The following is a 22,139-nucleotide window of genomic DNA, read 5'->3' as shown; positions in this document are numbered from 1 at the left end:
CTAGTGCCCTTTTCAACTGAATCATGAACCAAGTCCAATCAGCCTCTGTCTCTGACTGAAACAAGCCTATAGCAACCAGAAACATCCAATTGTTGCCATCTAGGGCAATGGCCGCAGCCAACTGCCCATTCCATTTCCCATTCAACGCAGTGGAGTCTATACTCAAGTAGAGACGGCACCCTGCTTTAAAACCATCCAAGCAAGGCTTCATTGCCATAAAGAACCTAGAAAAAAATACCCTACCATCATCTTTTGTATAGGTATCTATCTCAACTACGCTGCCTGGTGACCTCAATTCCATTTCGGCTCTAAAGTTGCACAACATTCTGAATGTATTGCCCCAGTCACCATACAGATCCTTCATAGCTATTTGCTTCCCTTTCCACACAATGTTGTAGCTAATTGTGCACTTGTAATCCCTTTCCAAGTCGTCTTGAAGTTGTTTTGCAGTTGCACTTGGTTTTTTTGGTCAGAATGGGCTTCACCTTTTCTGCAACCCAGGCTTGAGAAGTCATCTTCGTGATTCTCCTCCCGGATGTCATACATGTGTGGTCATGTGGCATCCGATTGACCCTTATGAACCTCCCGTCAGGTTGCCTTCTCGCAGACATATACCATCGACAAGGCATCATATCCCCATCCTTACCCCTGCATTTCGCTGTGAACCTGTTCTTGTGAGTCCATGCCGTCCTCCCTTGAAACTCTTTCTTCACAGCATATGACCTGAAAGCCATCTTCAATTCCTCCATACTAGACCAAAACGTCCCAACTGATATATCAAGATCATCTTTGTCATGAACTGCGCGCATCTCTTCTTCATTTCCGTCATCTACTTCTTCTCCTCCTTGTGCAAAGAGGAGCTCAACTTCATCTTGGTAATCATCACCACATTGATTCGAGGGCACACTCTGCTCAGGAGGGGGCGGCGGAAACGTCCTTTTATCATTAGGCAATCGAATTCCAAGAAGTTTGGCCAATTTTTCCTCGTTGAAAATTTGCGGAGCAATATCTGTTGGCAGATCAATATCTACTTTATTCCAATCAACAGATGGTCCTTCTCCCTGCCCCGACCCCAAATCTTTTGGCGAATTAAGACTGTTCGGACCAAAATCTCGCACATTCCGCACGGGCTCGCTGTTTGCAAGGAATGCTGCGTCATTCATGGCTTCTGCAGCTTGCGACCGAACTAATCCTACAGGTGAGTCTTCCCGGCCATCAATTATCTCCGCATAAATTGTTATCTCAGGATCCCCTGTCCTTCTTCGACCGTGTACGATTGCTTCAAAAAGCTGCGCAGCTGTCGTGATTCGCCGGTAGTTCCCCCTCCCCACATAGCTACCTAATTCCAGCTCTTGGCTTGAACCCCAAACCACCGTCTTACCCAACTCCCCTATGAAATCTACAACACTGATGCCATCCGCCTTGATTCTCACCGTTTCCATGGAATCCCTATTAATCACCCTAACACTGCCGTCGTCTAACTTCCCAATGCAAGGACGAAACTTCACTCTCACACGTTCCTTTCCGTCGATGGGTTCTTCATTTCTACTGGCCACGGAACCAAATCAATTTCCTCCCCCCGCAAGCAATTGACCGACGGATATCAAATCGGCGAGAATTGAACAAAATTACTGCTTCAGAGAAAGAATACTTACTCATTACGAGCCCGTTCGGGTGATTCCATGTCTCAAATGAAGCCCGCCCAGTCCACAACCCCCTGCCCCACAAACCCTAGAAAAGGGGAACAGAACAAATCAGCGCCATTGGACTCGAATCAAGCAAAACAAGATGAAATAGAGCACGGTTGTGGGTTGGGGTACCGGATCTGATCTTGCCCAAGGTAATGCCGCTCCCAAATGGACCGCCGCCGGCGTCTTCCAGAACAACTGCGCCGCCGCCTGCTGGAGTCGGGGGTTGGAGTCTCGGGTCGGGCATGAGCTCAGAGACGAGGAAAATGGCGGATGGCAACTAGTGCTGGGCCCGCATGTCTGCATATGCGGGGTGGCAAGTTGTCGTGGGACCCACAGATCTACTTAGAACTGTCCGGTTGATGATGATGTTAAAACTTGCCACGGGAAATTTTGCATTTATCCCCCTAGGGTTTACTAAAAACGAGCCCAACGGTTTCATTCCTCCAACGAAGAAGAAAGCGCCTTTGTTTCTCTGTCTGCCATCTTCAATGGTTTAGAAAAGCGATTGGCCCATCAATTTTAGGATGACTGGTTTGTATATATAACAGGCGATCATATGCAAGTACAACACAAACAAAATATAATAACAAATCTCACACAACATAAAACCAACCAGCAGTTCACCTATCACCACCACCACCACCACCACCTCCACCGCCGCGCAATGTGTTGTAGGAATTCATGAAGAACTTGTTGCCAAAGCTTCACCCCAAGCTCAGAACCAATGGAGGCAGCAAACTACTTGTGAGATATCAAGAAGATGTTTGTCCATGGACAGTCCCCAATAGGACAAGGTTTGCTTACCTTCGCATAAGTTGAAAGGGAAGTAACAGACTGGGGGATTTGCTAGCAGGCATCAGTACTGGTGAGCTAGGATTAGCGAGGTGGTTTACAATGGGAAAATTTGCATCGGGATGACGAAATAACGAGAGGAAAAAGGCATGCTGGACAGTGGGTTAGAAGCCATAGAATCATGGGTTTGTTTTTGTAAAAATTCCCTAGGAGTACCAATTTTGTTCAGCACAACAATCCTGTGGTCTGGATTTGTCTAGCTCACTGTTGAGCTGGCTAGACCTAGGCATTGGTGGTCCGGCCCGTAGTCTGACATCTCAAGCGGGCTCGGGCTTCATATTTCTGTCCAAAGTTGGGCCATAAAGACTAATAAGATTAAAATTGTATTTTTTAAAAAATTAGGCAGAAAAATTGGTTAATTAATATTTTAAAATGTCAAACAATGTTTTTTGGGTCTCGGGCTAGGCGTTTTGTTGATGGGCTTTATGAAGACCCGACCTGGCCCAAGGTAAACCTTAGGACGATTTAGACATCATATAGTGAATTCCAAAGCGCTATTTTGCTTTATAACACCATTAGGCCAATGGAAAGGCCCATCATTTAGCTAAGATGGCCACCACTCCGTTTGCCAGTTGTTATGTGTGGTTTTCTGCTCCTCTGAACATTGGTGTATTCCTCTTATTTTTGCAAGCTAATAAGTTGAGGCGAGTTAAAAAATGAGTTAATGGACCGTTCAATGAGAGATGAAATTTCGACATTATGTTGTTAGAATGCTTGTGAGCTGTATGTTGAAATTAGATGAGTTTTGGTGTATTATTCTGCTGAATCTATTATGAATTTTGTGATTTTAAGTAAAATGAAGGGAAGTGCTGCTGAAAATTCAATTTTTATGCCAAAATCATTATTGTTTCATTTTTGCTGACAAAAATTGCGTGTTTTTTACATCTTTAAAATTTTGTACTGTAAGTTCTTTAAAATGAGTACTTTGTTAGTTTGTTGTAAAGAAAAAATCAACATACTACCTAGAGACAAAATTGTCTTTTCATCTCTCACTTAGCGATCAACTCTCGGTAGTGGCATATTTATACGCCATGTAAATTTTGAGTGGAAAATTTGGAACAACTAAATTTTAAGTGGCATTTAGACATCTGAAAAAAAAATTGAGTCACAAATATGAAATTCTCTATATAATTTTCTCTCACCCTTAAACGGAAACGAAAAACACTAATAAAACCGGGAGAAAACTGAGAAGCAAACAAACGAGACTCCATGAGCTCTCTTCTCCCCTTCCTTCCACCTGACCAACGACAGATCTGACAGACAGCCCAAGCTCTCGGTTGGCTTCGCTTCCCGGCCTCCCAGATCCCGATCTCCCTCCCCATCCATGCCTCCTCCTCTCCTCTAGCCCCTCTCCACGCTGCCGGCACCGCCATGGCCTCGCGCCCTCCCCTCCGCACCGTCTCCACCGTCTCCACCGCCTCCTCCTCCTACTCCACCGACTCCCCCACCGCCGCGCCCCCCGGCGGCGTCCCGCAGTCCATCACCGCGCTCCTCAACAACCCGCTACCCTCCGCCGCCTCCTCCTCTTACTGGCTCCCGTGGCCCCCGCCTGCCCCGCTACCCGACGCACCGCCCCCACCCTCCAACCCCTGCGAGGTCTCCCGCGCCGACTTCGCACCCTACCTCGCCACCATCGCCGATCCATTCGCGCGCTTCGCCGACATCCGCCTCCACGCTAGCGCCGAGCTCGCCGCCTCCGATGATGACAGCCGCGGTGCCCGGGTGGTATCGTCCGGCCTTGCCGCCTGCCTCCGCGAGGTCCCTGCGCTCTTCTTCAAGGAGGACTTCGCGCTAGAGGAAGGGGCCACTTTCGAGTCTGCCTGCCCGCTCGGCGATGACAATTTACAGGAGCGCCTCGGGCAGCACCTGGATGTCGTGGAGGCACACCTCGTTCGGGAGATCGCTCGGCGGTCCGAGTCGTTCTACGAGGCGCAGGGGCGGCTCCGTGGTCTCGACGGGGAGATTGTAGCGGCTGTCGGGAGGATCCGGGAGCTCAGGGAGGTGGTCCGAGTGCTCACAGGCGACCTTGTCGGGGATGCACAGCAGGTGCAGGAGCTCAATGCGACTCGAGGCAACCTTGTCGCGCTGCAGGAGAAGCTCACCATCATTCTCTACGTCAGCCAGGCGCTTACTGCACTCAAGCTGGTGAGTGGCGCTGCTAGATATTTTGTTTGCTTGTGGATCATCAATGTGGTTCCTGGGAATGGTTGGTGGCTGTGTCACATGCACTACACATTGTTTAGTGATGTACTTTCTTGTTACTTCTCTCATTGTCATGAGTCACATTGATAATTTAGTCAGGTGTGAAATATGCAAAACCATAAAACTGCACGCATAATACTGAATGTGATATTTATCTGTGGGGTAGTGGGTGTACAACTGCAAAAAAATAGTTTTTGTTTCTAGTTAGTGTACCATTATCACATTCTCTGCCAGATCAATATGCTATTTATGTAATCCAGTGATAATACCTGATGTAATATTCCTGGCGTAAACTGTTCATACTTCAATATTTCATAGTTACAGAACAGCTAGATTTTTGTTTTATTTTTTACTGAATCCTTGAATCATAGTGCAACAAACCTGTAATTTAAAGGTCATATATTTTTCCTTTAGGTCTCCTTTTCCTGTGCTTTGGTTTGTTAATCTTGTATCTCATGCGCAGCTTGTGTTAGCAGCAGATTGTGCTGGTGCTCTTGATGTCATTGATGACTTGCAAAATTTACTGGTAAGTCACCTAAACTTTAGTCTTCACATGATGTCATGATCTGATGTTATCTCAATGTTCTTGTGTAATAGAATTGCTCTTCGTCATCCATTTTCATTACTCTCACTCTCGTCATCAAGGCAGAGAAATGTACAATGCTCAAATTTTTACTTACAGTCCTGTTGGACAGCAGGACAGGGAATGCCCCGTAGTTACCGTTGACAATTTGTCTATCCAAAAATGATATATTCAACAAACGCACAGAGATCATTGTAGCCTTTTTACAATGGAGTATTCCGGGGTATCATATTGCACCATGGAATGGGCAAGTTTAGATTAGCAGTGAAGGGCGAGGGAGCATTGAATCTGGTAGGGTAGAATAGAGTAGAGTGGCCTTCCACATGAGGTTCTTGAATGGTCTCCTCTGTATTACACAGTCTTGCTTGTTCCTCATGCTGCTTGCTATGATTGTGTCATAAATCGGGATCTGTCTGTACTATTGGCATGTTGGCATGAACAATGTGATTTCACTCCATCACTTATCCATCACCACACCAATTGTCATTCCATAATAATCTGTATACACTTTATGCATAAGTGAGCGGTCACTGTTTTACTAGGGCTCTGCGGCACACATCATGTCTGGCTGAGAGTTCAAACAGCAGAGCTTACTCGAGGAAATTAAGTATGAAAAAAAGGACCTTGTCTGTTACAGAACTAGGGGGAGAATGGCTTCTATTCCTTGGAGTGGAGGGGACTAATATAATATGAGCTGGAGTATAGTACACAACAAGGAGAAGGGAGTGGATCTGAGTAGGGTACTTGGTGGGAGAATGATGAGAGTGGAATGGGTTGAAGCACTGGGTAGAAGAAGTACATAAATCATGAAGGGGGATGCCATGAAAAAGGCATGGAGTGGGGTAGCATAAAGAAGGCAAGGCATATGGGCTGGGAGTGGGAAGAGGGCAAGGGACGGGAATCCTTGTGTTTTGAGGCATGGAGAGATGTTGACCCATAATAAACGGTTCCAAATTCTGCGTACCAAAGAATCCTAACCCTCCGCCCCCATCAATCCATACCTGCAAGCCACTGTGTCCACATCCCTCGTCCCAAACATTCTCCAGGTCGTTATGGGATCTCCAGAAGCTTAACTTTATCTAGCAATTTAAATTACCAGTTGGTTTTAGAATCACTGCCTTGGCATGGTAATATCCATCTTTGTTTCGTGACTTTTGTCTAGGGTGCATGTATGCATCTCTTAGAATTGACGAAGTTTGTAGAATTTGGCTATGATATATTAATCTGTATCTGATTACCCTTCAACTTTCTTCAGTTCAGATTTTTTTATAGGCGAGTGATATATTGTTGATACATCAATGCTGGAGAACTATAATGAATCATAGTATCCAATTGCTTTACTTGGAAGATGCTTTAAGCCTATGATTACATCATCCTGCGGTCTGCAGACATGTGCAGTGTGTGACTGTGTGTAACTTATACTTATTCTTCCTTCCGTCAATCAGGATACAGATGAACTTGCTGGGCTTTATTGCTTTCGGCATATCCGAGATCAACTGGGAACATCATTAGATTCCGTCAACAGGTATTCTTGCACAAATCATCTATCCTATGCTCAATATGGGTTCTGTTAATACTTGATCTAGTGTGGTGACAGTTCTTAGATATGAGGAATCAGGTGTATTAGCATGGCATCTCCTATGTGGAACTTTTATGTGCTTATACATACATTATTAATTCTGGCGGAAAGCACGATACACACTTCTAGAGTTCTAGTAATGTAGGTAAGCCTATTTATAAGAACAGGAACCAAGTAGTGCTTGTACATCAGATTCCATTTTGTCTAACACAAAGGTGGAAACACGTGGATAGACTTGATTTCACGAATCATTTATTGGTATCCTATCATAGCGATATGCTGATGTTATCTGTCAGAGTAAACAAAAGTGCTGTAAGGAGGAAAAGATGCCCCTAGGTGCTCAACTACTCATGCGAGGCACAGCAGGGCAAAAGTGTTCCCAGGCCATACCAGGACAGTGCCTTTGCCAAGTTGCTAGATGCGTGCCTGGCCATACTCTGTGTTGACGATGATAGGAAAGACTGAAGTAGCATAACCAGTGCAGGCTCACGAAGGGAAGATGAGAAGCATGTTGGTTTGTTGAGGGTTCAGCAGGAAGAAAGGGGAGAGGAAGGAGAGGGTAGGAGTTGCATGTTCTTCTTTGCAATGCTTAATATAGTGGAGGGAGAGACTGGGAGTTCTACTGATTTATCTTATCATGCTCATGGCTATTTTTATATAGAAGATTTGAAGATAAGACAAATAGAGGACTATACTGTTTCATGGTCATCATGTGACACACAGTTTCTTGGGTCTTACATAACTACGACAATACAGAAAAGCTGGTGTATGATGCATTAATATTCCATCCTCTAATATTAGGAGAGCTGCCATTCGGCAGCTAAGTTGCATGTATCAGGGATACGGACATGGGAATATGGCATTTTCTAAAAACAGCCATACGGGGATAAGGCGAGTATACAAGTATTTAGATAAAAAGAGCAGCATGAATAAAGACACGTATTATTTTTACGTGATTTGAGACTTCAGAGACAGAGTACTGTATTTGTTGCCTTTGCCTCCTTTCATTACATTTGACTATTTGAGCTCCTCAACATCAACTCCTCAGACCATGGCAAATGATTGGCTGCCAGTGCCAGCCATGGCATTGCCCGAAGACGCATTCCTTCCTGAGCCCTAGACCCTAGCAACACATCACCTCAGCAAGGAATGTAGGAGAAACAGCAAATCGAGAGGGGAGGGTTTAGGGGAGTAAGGGGCTCAGGAAGACGAGGATGTGGCCGGCGGTGTGGTCTTTTGAGTGAGCGGGAGCTGCTCCAGCTGTGCTGTATAGTCTAGGATTGGGATATTGGGACCTTATATGGGCTTTGAACAAGGGATCTGGTCAAAACATGTCCCAGCCGTATCAGGCAAGTATCCTGACCGTACCCCATTGGTGTACTCCCGTATCCCTGGTGTGTCCACGTGTCCTCCACGTACTGCACGGGGATATTTCAGCTTTTGAAGTGTCCATGCTTTTTGGTGTGGCAGACCTCAGTTTAGTCTCAAGAAAACGGAACTTGTTTCCACTGTTGGATCCTATGCTAGCCAAACTGTCGTCAGACATTGTGTCGCTCCCACCTCACCTTGTCACTCATTCATTCAAGGTCCAATAACAGTGCTTCCCCCACAAACAGGAGGGACACAGTAGCAGATGACACTGCTTGAACAATCTGAAGGTGCAGATGTGACGTTGGTTGGGTGGAGATTGGAGAACATGCTTTTCTTTAATATCAGACATGAGCAATACTTCTTGTCACCATCTAGATAACTGGAAAGTATCATTTCCATGTAACATTTGTAAGTCAACCTTAAGGCGATTTAAAATGTAGCGCTTCAAGTGTGTCTTGCACGTTAAACTGCCTTGTATCCATATGTTGGATTATTGAATAGGTCATGACATTATTTTCTTTGTCACATGTTTACTATACTGAGCCATACCATTCTATTGCCTTTCACTGTGCCACACATTGAAAGGCAATAGAATGGTATGGCTCAGTATAGTAAATGCTTCAAGTTAAAAGTTAACTCATCGGTCCTTAATCATTGGACAAGCAAATTCTCTGGCGGAATGAGTATTCCCAATATTGCGTTCAATTCCAAATAGGCCTTTCTTCAGCATAGAGTTTGTAGTTTTTTGGGCCATTGAGGACTTTTGGCCTAAATCAGTAATCGGGTTAGGAGATTGCATTTTGTTGGAAATGTACTATAGATCCACCTATATCCAAAAAATAAGCTTCAATATATTTATTTTACTAATCTTTTATTACCGTTATCCAGAAAATAAATCTCAATATTGTCACAATCTTAGACTTCTTTCTGTTCATGTCATTTTATTTTCTTCAATATTCCTGTTATCAAGCTTTATCTGTCCATCAATAATTTGCTATTTAACTCTATATTCTTTCTATACAGCATTCTTTCAGCAGAATTTGTGCGGGCTGCTGTTCCTGATGGAAAAACTGTAGATGCAATGATCCTATCAAATGTGAAAAGGCGGTCTTCTATGCCACTCAATGGGACAGAGCATGAAGTGTGTGAACTTTCGGTCTTGCAGATCATTATAAATATTAATTTGGCCTATCTTTTCCTTATTGTACTGCAATGCAGATGCATTTTATTTGTCTGTTGTATGTGCCAACATATCTCTCAGTGCAATCTAGTTTAAGAACATTTATGTTGCCTATAGTGAATTTTGATAGCAGATTATTCATGCTCAGATTTATTCTTTACCTTTCCTCTTAGCTCTTCTAAAAAACAATCTAGTTAAGCAAAATACCATGAAGATGATGAATGAAGTTAGATCCAGAGATTGAGAGGCTAAGGTACGAGGGGAGTAATCGGTTAGTACTTAGTAGTACTGGCAAGGGCTGTTATCCACTTCAACCATTGGCTTCATAAATGAATTCAATGCCAAGGAGGCAAGGATATTATCGTTTTCATTTCGTAGGTCCTATACATTATTATATTATGTAATTTTTTTTATATATGTTTCTGTATAGTCGTATCCTTGTTTGAGGAAATTTTTGTAGCGTGGTATCATCATATCCATATATGGTGTATCAAGGCACCCAATCTCTTGATGACTAAGTAAATGACAGAAATATTGTGTTGGATGTACATCCATTGACAATTTGGATCCTTTACATCGCAAATGTGATTCAGAAATAATTACCTTTTTAGATCATAACTTCGAAACACTACACCAATTATTATATACCATGCGGTTTTTGTTCTCCGATTTGCTTAGTTTGAAATATTAACATATTTTTCAAGCATGGTCTGATGCATTTCATCTTTAGATTATTGCTTCACATTTAAGCTACATAGTTTTAGTTCAAGTACAAGATTTTCAGCTCCTTTTCTCCTCTTTATTGATGTTCATCATCTCACTGCAGGTAATCATAGATGAGGAAGAAAGCTTCATTCTCAGAGATCGTCTTCTCCCCCTCATTATTTGCCTGCTAAGAACGGTTAGTTCTGTCAATTGTTTCCACTAAATTGATTTGAAGATTCAAATGGAGGGTGAATCTGCAAAAAATGGGGTGTGTCGTGTGGCTACCTTTTCCATTCAATACTTATACAGCTAATATACATCTATCAATGAGGACGCCATAATATATATTTGTATGAGCTATTTAGCCACACAATCAGCACAAAATGATTGTGTTTATTCAAGAAGTTTTCACTCATGGAAACTAGGTTTATGAGGTCTTAACTTATAAGGGATTGCCCTAGCAAGCAGTGTATATGTAATTCAATTAGGGACCCATTCAAATACCCTCTGAATTTCAATTCATACAGAAAATCAGGTTCATTCATTCTTTTTTTTTTCAATCTCATGTGAGCATAAACAGTTAAGTGGTGGGATATGTATTTCTGTTATTATGCTTTTGTTTTTGTATCAGTGAATCAATAGTCTATGTGGAACCATAATGGACGGTTCATTTTTATATCTTGCAGGAAAAAGTTCCTGCAGTGCTAAGAATTTACCGGGATACACTTATTACTGTTATGAAAGCTTCAATTAAAGCCACAGTAGCAGAGTTGCTTCCAACTTTAATTTCCAGACCAATAGATTCTGATTCAGTAACTGGAGACAGAGCTGCCGATTCTGATGGTTTTGTATTTTTCCAAATTCATCATTTGCCTACATAGTTATGCTACTTCTTACATCTAAATTCCTACATCTTTGTAACTGCAATTATGCAGCTGGAGGCCAGTCTTTAGCAAATAAGCTGCGGAGTCTATCATCTGAAGGGTTTGTTCAACTGTTGTCGGCTATTTTTAGGATAGTTCAGGTAAACTGGTTTCACTATAGGACATTTGTTTTCCTGAATGAAGATCGTATAACGAAATTTAATCTTGATGGGTATCTTCTTTCTGGTGCTCAGTGCTTAAGAGTTTAGATGGAGATTCCATGTAGTGGACCTTTTGGGTTCATATAGGATTGGCTTGGGCATATTGGTTAGCAGATATCATTTTTAAGTTGTTCGTAATTATTAGTTGTACATATGCAGGTCACGCCCTTCCTACACTAAGTTTTTTCACTTGTAACATAGGAAAGTGTATCATATATGTATCACTATGAAGATTGTGTTCATCTCAATATGTGATGAAGTTAATACCTAATACATAACAGCTGATATTGGCCGATAAACCAGGTCACATATCACTTGATATGTCATCTTTGTGATCGTGACATTTCAAAACAGCATACTGAATCGGTGTCGGTAGGGACGAGATACTGGAATGCTGCCAACACATTGGCAGACAGAACTGACATTTACAAGCGATGGAATCGCACCAGAGGGCCATAAACTTGGCAGGTCGGAACAGTTAAGTCCGTAAATTTGTAAATTGTGCATTTGCCCCCCTAAACTTGGCAGGGATGAGCACTTCCAATCCAAATCGGGGTTTAGACTCCAAATCGGGTTTAGAACTCTAATCCTTCAAGTGAGAGCTGACGTGGCCATTAGGAAAGTTCAGAGGGGAGCTTCAGCAAACTTTGTGCTAGGAAATTTTCCACAAACCTTCTACCATTGCTCCTCCCTTCCAGCAGTGCAAGCTTTGTCACACCCACTGCTCGCACATGCCAGTCAAAGTCAAGCACATGGATGCACCCTCTCATCGCTGGGAAGCTCGAGCTCATCGAGCACGATTTGGTCATAGGTGAGATGGGCGAACTGGAGCACGGGGGAGGCCTTGCAGGAGCCGAGCTTGAGCACCATGTTGTGGATGCCGGTGGCGAGGAAGAATAGTACACCTAACTGGTGGGGATGGGGAGCATAAGGCACAGAGCTCCTTGAAGTAGAAGGCAGATCGGAGGAGCGGTGGCGTATTCCTGGCCGCGGGGATGGCGAGGAGCCAGTACCTCACGTGCACCGTGGGCCTCGGCGAGCTTGGTTGCCTTGGCAAACTGTTCCACCCATGGGCACAGGTCACCGCTTCGTCGTGAGATGCAGTCGCCGTCTTGGGCTTCTTCAGGACCGCCGCTCGCCGGAGCGAGGTGGTGGCCCAGGAAAGGATTCAAGTTGAGCAATCACTGCACCGATCATTGGGCGGTCCTGCTTTGTCATTGGTGCCGGTGAGTCGAAGGATGGGAGCACTGAGAAGAAGATAGCCTGTGTAGTTGGGGCTGGTCGAGACGGAAGCTGGATGCGTGGCTGAATGATAGTGGCGTCGCGTCCTTCATGGCCGGCACAAAGGAAAACTACAGATTGGCACGAACGACAGGGGCGTCGCGTCCTTCATGGCTGGCACAAACGAAAACTAGCGGTGTTGCATCCTCCATGGCCAGCGTGTGGGGGTTTGTTGAAAATTCCCAGGCACCAAGTTTTCTGAATCCCCACCCAAAAGCTTTCTAAGGGCCACGCCAACAGCCAGGTGGAGGATTAGAACTCTAAACCATGATTTGGGCTGGAAGTGTTCACTCCTGCTAAGTTTAGGTGGCAGAATGCACGATTTACAAGTTTATGGACCAAACTGTTCCCACCTGCCAAGTTTATGGACCTCTAATGCGATTTCCTCTTTAGAAGCTTGCCTTCAATGTTTCAGCTTTATCTTGATTTAACTTTCATCTCTGCTTATCCAGTTTAACAGACACATTATTTGTCTCTGTAGCTAACACCCTGATTACTCTTTGGGCATTTCTTACCTGGGCTCAATTATTAAGTGGCTATAGTCTAATTAAATGTGTATATTCAGTCAAGAGCTTTAGTAGGTGGTACTACGCATTTGTGGTAATTTAACCAAAAATATTTATTGATCAACACTCATTTGTAAATTCAGGTGCATCTGCTGCAAGCAGCTGAAGTTAAAAGAATAGTGGAGTGGATCATGAGAAACCTTGAGGGGAACATAAGTGCTGATGCTACAAATCCTGTCGTACAACATGGCAGCTCAGTTGATTTTCCCCAAGAGAATGACTATGGTGTTGCTTCACGGGTCTCTAATACTGTTACCCGTAGTACTACTAAGCTTACAGTTTTTCAAGGAAAAACAACTGATATGTCCAGTATAAACTCAATAAAGAATGTCCGGTGAGTTAATTTCCATACAAGCTAAGTTAATTGTTGGAGTCATTACAATGCTGTGTTCAGTTCTGATATCAGATTGCCACATTGAGTTGACTTATAATACTCCATAATTTGCATATCTTAATTATATTTAATAATGCAAAAACACATTCACTTGAATATTTACATTCCTACAGAGCTGATGTGTTGAGAGAAAGCACAGAAGCAGTTTTCGCTGCATGTGATGCTGCCCATGGACGATGGGCCAAGCTGTTAGGTGTTCGTGCTGCTCTACATCCGAAGTTAAGACTTCAGGAGTTCCTGATCATCTATAATATAACAGAAGAATTTATAGCTGCTACTGAAAAGGTTATTTATTTTCCTGTTTAAATAATATGGAACATATATCCATAATCAACTGCATAGAATCAAGTTATGATTTTTCTTAGCCTCCTGTTCCTGTAGATTGGAGGAAGGCTGGGTTACAATATTCGTGGAATTCTACAGCAACAATCAAAGCAATTTGTTGATTATCAGCACAATGTTCGGGTGAGTTAAGTATGGTTTTGTGGAAGTTTATGGAAGCTAAATTATAGTCATACAATTTGATCAAGGAACTATGAAGGTAAAAGCTCAATTTTAATTTCATCAGTTTAGCAGAAGCAGAAGCTTATAAATAACTATGCAACATCAACTTGAATAGCGCATGGTGCTATTATGGAGGGATATAAAGCCTTCAGCTTTCTCCCTCAGTTGCAATCTATAGGCATCCACCAATCATTGTACAATGCAGTTCCTTTCTTAATGCTGTTACACAAGCAATTTTTTTTGAGAAAACACAAAGTTTGCGTCTCAATGCATTGATAGACCAGAAGGTTATGTACAAGCCTAGAAAGGGTGACCCCCAAAATTACAATGCCACACAGCACTGCCAAGAGCAGTGACCGGAGCCCCACCATCAATATTACAGGTGCAATAGTAGGATTCATCACCAGTCAGCTACCTTTAGAGTACAATGATGGTGGCACTAATCTCCAATTGTCAAAAGTACTTGAACTATCTTCAGAAAACAACATGTTAGGGTTTGTTAAATGACGCTGTAATGTAAATTTTGATCAACTAACACTTTATACTGTTTTTGCGTACTGAACCCTCAATTTTCCTTTGAAGATGACAAAAATCAAGGCAGTTCTAGACCAAGAGACATGGGTCGGTGTTGATGTTCCTGAAGAATTCCAGGCGATTGTTCTGTCACTGTCATCCACTGATTTTCCTGTGAATGGCATGGAGATGCCTAGTATTGATAATAACTCAAAGCTCAGTGAGGAAGGAGTTTCTACAAGTCCAGAAACGGCATATTCAGATAATGGCAATGGAACATCTACGACAAACCATGAAAATAGTGCTGAATCCACTTCTCAGACTGAAAATAGTGTTGTTGGGCATGTTAGGTCAATCTCGCAAACCATTGTACATGGAGGAGTTGGCTATCATATGGTAAACTGGTTAGTCATCTATATTTTGTCATATAATACTATAATAGTTCAAGTTAAATTACCCTTTCTTCTAAACCTTGCCATTCTGAAATAGAAAACAGGAAACATGTTTAACATTCATTTTGCTTTGAAAATTTGTATAGCTTTCAATAACCACCCCTTCATTTATTTCTGGGTAACAATTATTCCTCTGTATAATTATATATTTTTGTCTTCTTTTGTGTTACTTTTCTTGTCAACTTTTGTACCCATTTCTATTTCCATGAAATGTATCCTTGCGTTTTCTCAATAATGCTTCATTTTTGGTTTTGCAGCGGTTTGATATTGTTGAAGATGCTATCAGAATATGTTGATATCAGTAAATGTTTGCCATCGTTATCTTTTGAGGTTGTCCAACGTGTTGTTGAAATATTAAAGCTTTTCAACACCAGGACTTGCCAACTGGTTCTTGGTGCAGGTGCCATGCAGGTACATCAGTACTCCATTTCAGTTCTTAACAATATATTCTCATCATTTCTAAACATTAACTCTTTTCTTTTTAAGAAATACCTCATTGTTTACTAGTGTTTTCAACTTATTATGTCCATTATTTATCTAAGTTTTTGAATAGTATGTGTCTCTGTCTGCACTAAATGAACAATATTATCATTGTATAGCAGAGTAGTAGAGCACACAAAACTGGTTGGACAATTTGTGTTACCTATATAGAAACACTATTTTCAGGAAAAGCTAAAAATGTTAATTGTTTTGTTAGAAAAATCATCCTTCATTCCATGGTTTGCTTGATGCCTCATACCTTGATCAATCTGAAGAGCTGATTTGATGTAGGCATGTATTGGTACATTTTTTTTGTCTTCAAGAAGTTTGGATTGCTTGGTTTATTTTCCTTTGGCTCTGTTTCAGGTGTCTGGTCTGAAATCAATTACTTCTAAGCATTTGGCGTTGGCAAGTCAAATTATCAGTTTCATATATTCTTTGATTCCGGGTATGTAAATTTTCAAGTCTCTTGTAGTATTGTTGTACACATACTTTTTTTTCTTGCAAAAATAGAGTTCTGAAGGCTGATTCTATCCTATGTACTGACTTAAAGTGATTGGGAATTTCATGATCTTCTTTTATTGGATGTTTAGTTGAAGATTTTAGTTATTTTAGCTTGGGTGGTGGGATGAAAGTTTGGGAAATTGGAAATCATTGCCCCTGAATGATTTCTATGGTACCAGATAGAAGCACAAGTGTTTCTCGCCCTTCTCTCTTTCTCTCTTTATCTACATATCTCTTTGTAACTGTTGCTACTTGTGAAGCTATATGATGTTGAAGAAGGGTATGAAACGACACAAACTTGAAAACAATACAAGGAAGTAATAACCAGCTAGTTTCCCGCTTAGTGATCAGGACAACTGTGGAATTTGGTGGCAAGATGTCCACAAACTCTTCAGGCGCTCTTAGTCTCCACGGCGAGAGGCAATGCTGTGCCCTATTCTAGGAGGATTGATGGAATATGGCTCCAACCCAGTTTCAATTATGATTTCCAAGGCTCTTTTGCTATCAGTGGCCATGAATCCCTCAACCAAGTTCTCACCTGCCCTGATCTGCTTGACCTCTTTCATCTGTCTCTCTCCTCGCAAGCCTTTAATGAATTTCATGTTAAGACTGCTTATTCAGAATACTCCGGCTCCTACTGCTGATCATAATGTCTGGTTCTTCCCTTGGGGGAGAAGTTCCTGTTTGTCTTCCAGGAAGATCTAGAAATGACCAGGCCCTCGCCTCCATCCGATGTGACCTCTCATTGCACTTCGAAACTCAAGGCCTTTGCCTGGCTCTTCTTCAACAACAGGGTAAATACAAGGGATATGCTCCAGTGAAGAAATATGGATGTGACCAATTATCACAATGTTGTATGCCATTAGAATACTTTATAAACCAAAGACCACCTCTTCTCTAGATGTTCTTTTAGTGTCCGGTGCTGGAATTCGATTGGTCTCTGGTCTCTGGTCTCCCTATTAATGCCAGCTTGGGCATCGATGACCTCATTGTCTCTGCTAAGTCTGCCTAACTCAACCTTTTTTCATGGATTCCTTGTCTACAGCAGCTTGGTGCATATGTAAGCAGAGAAACACAATTTTTTTAGTCTTAATCCTACCATCGGTACCTGGTCCTTTTTCTCAAAAAACAGTCTCCACCTCTCTCTTAGGCTTAAATAGGAGGTTAGCAATTTTTTTTCTGTTTGGCTTGACCCTGTTACGTAGTGTCTCTTTGTACAGGCTGTTTTTTCTTCCTCCATCCTGTACATTCCCAGATTCCCTCTTCTTGTACATATGTTTCTCAACTAGTGTTTTGCCTGTGCGGTGCCACAGCCTGCTGCGCTCCGCCCCGCTCGTATTTTCGACAATTTTCCACATGTTTGAAGAGATGAGGCTGCGAGGTGGGTTACGGAGGGGTGGAGGAGGCGACCTCGTCAACCGCAGACGGCAACCAGAGAGGGAGATGGGGCTGCAACCCAGACGGTGGATTTAGGGTTTCTTGCACGTGCGTTGTCAAATTCTTAGGCAGATTGGAGAGGTTTTTGGGAGCAAGAACTTTTTTTTAGGGGAAGAACATTTGTTTGGCAAGCCACTTTTAGGCCTTCTCTCTTTCTTTCATTTTTTCTCTTGGGCCACACCTATTCTCCCTCCTGGGCCAACTTTCCCGAGAGTGCCCAGCCCTGCATGAGCGCTCGTGCTCGTCTCCCTCCTTGAGGCCAGAAGCAGCACGCATGAGACGGCCGCCGCAACTCTGCCTGTACATTCTTGCACATATGTTTCTCAATAATAACCCCCCCCCCCCCCCCCCCCCAATACAGTTTTTAGTCAACAATCAAACTGCGGATAAGATGCAAAATGAGTCGTTGGGGTAGGCGCACCAGGTGTGTGATTCCCCTCTGTTTAGACCGAGTGCAACTCAAGCCTCAGACGGCCTTGACCATTCTGCCACTGCAACTGGCTATCGCCTCCTCTGGTAGCCTACTTATTAACATCCCAAGACATGGCACACCAAATTTTGTAACTTTTGCACCTTTACACCAGTATCTATCTCACATTTCCACTCCCTCCCTCTTATCGTCCAATTTACACAACTGTAGCAGCTTGCTGCTTATGTCTGCGTATGAGCCATGATACTGTCAAACAACAACGGTTTATGGTCCATTCTCAAATTAAACAGAGCTGTGTGCAATGCATACTGATACTGAATGTTGTGGCTTTGGTTGGCCCATCTTTGGTTACCAGCTTTCTGCTTGCTTTCTTTAATTTCTGGGGAGGTATAGGAGAAGACTAGATTGCAATCTGATGTCAATAAAAGGAAGCTCTAAAACTGACATTTAGCAGATTCTCTGGCTTTCACTTATTTTGTTTCATCGAATTATATCCTCATTACTAGCAGCAATTTTGCTGCACCTAGCGCATGGACAAATTGATCTATTCCCGTACAAAGTGGACAACCAACCAAACATTGTGATATAGTCCATCTAAACAAATACTTTTACTAGTTCATCTCACCAAATGTGCAAATTATATCCCATGAGCCCGTGCTGGTGTTGCTAGATTTGACATTTACTTAGGCGGGAACAAAATATGCATGACCATACTGGTTCACTTTTTCAGGATGACCCTTTTTAGAAATTGGCTTTGGCCAGTATATGCGATTTTGGTTATGGTCTAACCTCTGTTGCTTGAAACTGCAGATATTCGGCGTGTACTTTTCCTGAAAATACCCGAAGCACGCAAACAGCTGTTGATGTCTGAACTGGATAGAGTTACTCAGGTATGGTTGCTAGTTTATCTAGGCTTCGTTTGTTGGGCTTTTACAATAGCTTTCCATGAAAAAATGCTGAAGCAGAAACAAACAAGTTGAAAGCACCTACTGCTACACAACAACCCAAAACAGCTTCTGGAAGCACCACACGAGCCTACACCTGATAATTCATGGAAATATAGAGGAAACGCCTTTAGTTCCATACTCTTGTCTTACCTGATTTCTCAAATCATAGTCACTTCACAGGAATGTTGCCAAACAACCAACCTTTATCGTAGCTGCTTTCCCATCACAGCCAGCCCACAGCTGCTCCTGCCACAGCCTCAGTCCAAACAAGCAGATCCGTAGTTGACATTTCACAAGTGGTCTTGAATGCTGCCAATCGTTTTTTCATATGAATGCATTTTTTGGAAAAAAATTGTATTCTGTTTCTTACTAGTTTTTTGGGGAACTACAGGACTACAAGATCCATCGAGACGAAATTCACACCAAGCTGATCCAAATAATGAGAGAGAGATTGCTAGCAAATCTGAGAAAATTACCCCAAATCATGGAAAGTTGGAACGGACCAGATGATAATGATTTGCAGCCAAGTCTATTTGCCAAAGCTGTTACGAAGGTAGCTGCAGTATATCTCATTATCAATGAAAATATCTCTTAGTGTTATTATCATTTAGTTACAAATTTCTAGCCACACTCGTAAGCGATTGTTCGAAAGAATGTTCTCTTGGTTTTAAATTGAGTAGTGTCGTTATCATTTAGTTGCAAATTTCCAGCCACACTCATAAGCGATTGTTCGAAAGAACGTTCTCTTGGTTCTAAAATGAGTGGTAATTTCATTTGTTGCTACATGGAAACAATATCTCAACTCATTTTAGATTGTTATTTCATGTCTTCATCTCCCAGAATTTAAGCAGGAGATATGCTTTTAATGGTTTCAGGTGTTTTCATTTGTTGTCAACTTTCAGGTTAGCACAGGTTTACTTCTGGTTAAGTTAATTGTTGCTGAAATTTTGCTATAACCATTTTGCAGGAAGTTACTTATTTGCATCGCATCCTTTCTCAAATACTACTTGAGGTCGACGTGCAAGCAATATTTAGGTAAACAAATTGCTTCTGAACATTTCTTTAGCACTTATTATAACTCTTTGTATCTTTAGAATCTTGACCATAACATTTCATTTGAGAATAGTGAGAATATCAGCTACAACATATGCAAGCCATTCGTTGCATGACTTTTCCATTATCTTTCCTACTTATAAAGTTTGGAGTTGGCGGTTGTCGGTTCTCTCCTTTACAACCTTTCTTTTCTGACGGTCTGATCTCTTGCAAGCTAGACCATGCAAACCAATGAGTTAGAGAAGCAAAATAAGATAAAATAGAAATTACTCCCTCCCCTCAATCTATTTTTGCTGCCTCTGCTCCAATCCCCATGAGGTTGGGTTCATAGTTTAAATCCAACAAAACCCATCGCCAGGCTTTAATGACACTGGTCGTCTGGTCCATAGTCTAGCTATGAAAATATATTTTACAGTGGATCTAATGATCTTGATTTGGCACCGTAAAAGTTCATATTTTTTTGTTATAAACTGGGTGAAACTTTATAAGTTTCAGTCAACAAAAGTTATACGCCTCACATTTTGGAACGGGGGATTATGTTATTGTATATGTAGATTTTCTTTTCTCGATTATTCCATTACAAAGTATGTATGGGCAAAACGCTAGTATGTGAAAGAAACCTTAGTGAAACATTGAACCTACAATTACTCCCTCCCATCTTCAAACGATTGGACACTGACCGTCTCCAAAACATAACTTTGACCATTAGTTTCTCTTACAATATACTAATAATAAAACGTAATAAAATTAATACATTATGGAAGTATTTTTTTCAAACAAATCATATAAATTTCACTTCCACACAAATCCAATCCAAAATATTTTTTAAATACTGGCGGCCCAAGTTTTAACAAAAGCTATGTCCAAATTGTAGTACCATCATTTCCATTTTGATGTGTTCATGAATGATGATTTGTTAATGGTATTTGTTATTCACCTGCAAGATCATAGAGTGCTAATATATTTTGACCCCTTGTGCAATGCAGGCAAGTAGTTCAAATATTCCATTCACATATTACAGAAGCATTTTCAAAGTTGGAAGTCAACACCCCTCAGGCAAAGAACAGGTACAGTACCAAAAGACCTGTCATTCTTCTCTTCTTCAAGACATGCAAAAGGAAATGAGGAAAAATCAATTATATTTGCCTTCGAGCTGTAGTAATTCTGTACATATGTTTTTTACACTGTTATTTCAATGATTGGACATGCAGATTATGCCGAGATGTTCAGCATATTCTTGTATGTATTCGGAAGTTGCCTGCCCAGAACTTCAGTGCTGAAACTATTCGAAATTATGGTCTTCTCGATGAATTCTTGGCTGAAAAGTTTGGGACAAAGTTGACGAGTGATTGACCTGTACATTAGGAACTGACTCATGTCTGCAAATGCTTACTGGTGGTAAATATGGTAAATGGGAAGTACTACAAGACATCACCGTTGCTGGCATAATATCCTGTGCAGGTACAATTTGGATTCGATCCCTTATGGTTTGTTACTTTGTTGCCTTCTGTTGTCGTACACAATTATATACTAAAGTTGATCCTGGTTTGCTCTCTCTTGGCCCACCTGCCCCTTGTGTGGATTGGCCTGCCTGAAGGGATGTTTGAGTTGTTAAGGGTAGGCTACTGTGAGGCGCACTAGTTCTTATCCATGATAAACTGACAACTAAGTGTGTTCATAATTAATGTTTATCTTCTCTGAACATGAGAATTTCTGAAACCTTGGTAGAGTTGTGTCTAACAAGGAACATTGATATATATGCAGATATTGCTGTGGAGGATACCGAAAACAGAGTACTCTTGATGACAATGAATTATCGTTTCAATATACCCAGTAGTGCTTTGTGAAATCATGCCAACAGTTTCGCACATCCGAGCTGAAATTTTTGCACCAGACGTTTGCCATTGCCAGGCCGCATTTCATTTTTGCTTGTATCAATAGTACTTTGACCCTTTTTGGGAAGCTGATATATGTTAGATGCTGGTGTAGAGCCATAGAGGGACCTGACAGTTTCTACTGCACGACCCATTCTTTGCATATTGCATCCTCTTGTTTGGTGCACTGTATTGGAAGCCCTGTCGATGCAGCCCATGTATTTTGTTCCTGTAAGGTCTGACTATTCTTCTAAGCGCAGTAATAAGTATAATTGTTATATATTAGTACAGCGAAATATTCAAAATACACGCAGATATTTAAACGAATTTTGGATGTTATGCGTGTACTGCTGTGAACAACGGGTTAATTTATTCCCCAAAGCCTAAAAAATTTATACAAGCTAAATTCATGGGTGCTTACATGGGATGAAAAATTGGTGTAATCGTTATTACTGGG

General features: G+C 41.9%; 1 protein-coding gene across 3 annotated transcripts; it reads left to right on the top strand.

The window, feature by feature from the left end:
- The first annotated feature begins 3,740 nt into the window (after positions 1-3,740).
- On the top strand, positions 3,741-22,016 carry LOC100843531 (vacuolar protein sorting-associated protein 54, chloroplastic). 3 transcript variants are annotated; one of them, XM_010241404.3, is made up of 20 exons: positions 3,741-4,688; positions 5,209-5,271; positions 6,774-6,853; positions 9,302-9,419; positions 10,285-10,359; positions 10,850-11,006; positions 11,099-11,187; positions 13,178-13,428; positions 13,602-13,773; positions 13,870-13,953; positions 14,575-14,909; positions 15,215-15,368; positions 15,804-15,885; positions 18,619-18,698; positions 19,147-19,308; positions 19,723-19,790; positions 20,795-20,875; positions 21,020-21,269; positions 21,406-21,425; positions 21,573-22,016. In XM_010241404.3, exons 1-18 carry the CDS (start codon positions 3,915-3,917, stop codon positions 21,159-21,161), a joined length of 2,967 nt encoding a protein of 988 aa, XP_010239706.1. In that variant the 5' UTR covers positions 3,741-3,914; the 3' UTR covers positions 21,162-21,269; positions 21,406-21,425; positions 21,573-22,016. The 3 variants fall into 3 exon arrangements, with proteins under 3 accessions (XP_010239706.1, XP_024311710.1, XP_010239705.1); XM_024455942.1 differs by having other exon boundaries at positions 21,406-21,477; XM_010241403.3 differs by lacking the exon at positions 21,406-21,425.
- The last annotated feature ends 123 nt before the right edge of the window (positions 22,017-22,139 follow it).

Source organism: Brachypodium distachyon, chromosome 5 (genome assembly GCF_000005505.3).
Source record: "Brachypodium distachyon strain Bd21 chromosome 5, Brachypodium_distachyon_v3.0, whole genome shotgun sequence".
In the NCBI taxonomy this organism is placed as follows: domain Eukaryota; kingdom Viridiplantae; phylum Streptophyta; class Magnoliopsida; order Poales; family Poaceae; genus Brachypodium; species Brachypodium distachyon.
This window is presented reverse-complemented; position numbering and strand designations above follow the sequence as displayed.

Bases quoted from the DNA above. Each gene is read 5' to 3' on its own strand.
- LOC100843531 (XM_010241403.3), top strand. From the start codon at position 3,915: ATGGCCTCGCGCCCTCCCCTCCGCACCGTCTCCACCGTCTCCACCGCC. The intron at 6,854-9,301 runs GTATTCTTGCAC...CTTTCTATACAG, and splicing joins TCATTAGATTCCGTCAACAG to CATTCTTTCAGCAGAATTTG. The intron at 11,188-13,177 runs GTAAACTGGTTT...TTGTAAATTCAG, and splicing joins CTATTTTTAGGATAGTTCAG to GTGCATCTGCTGCAAGCAGC.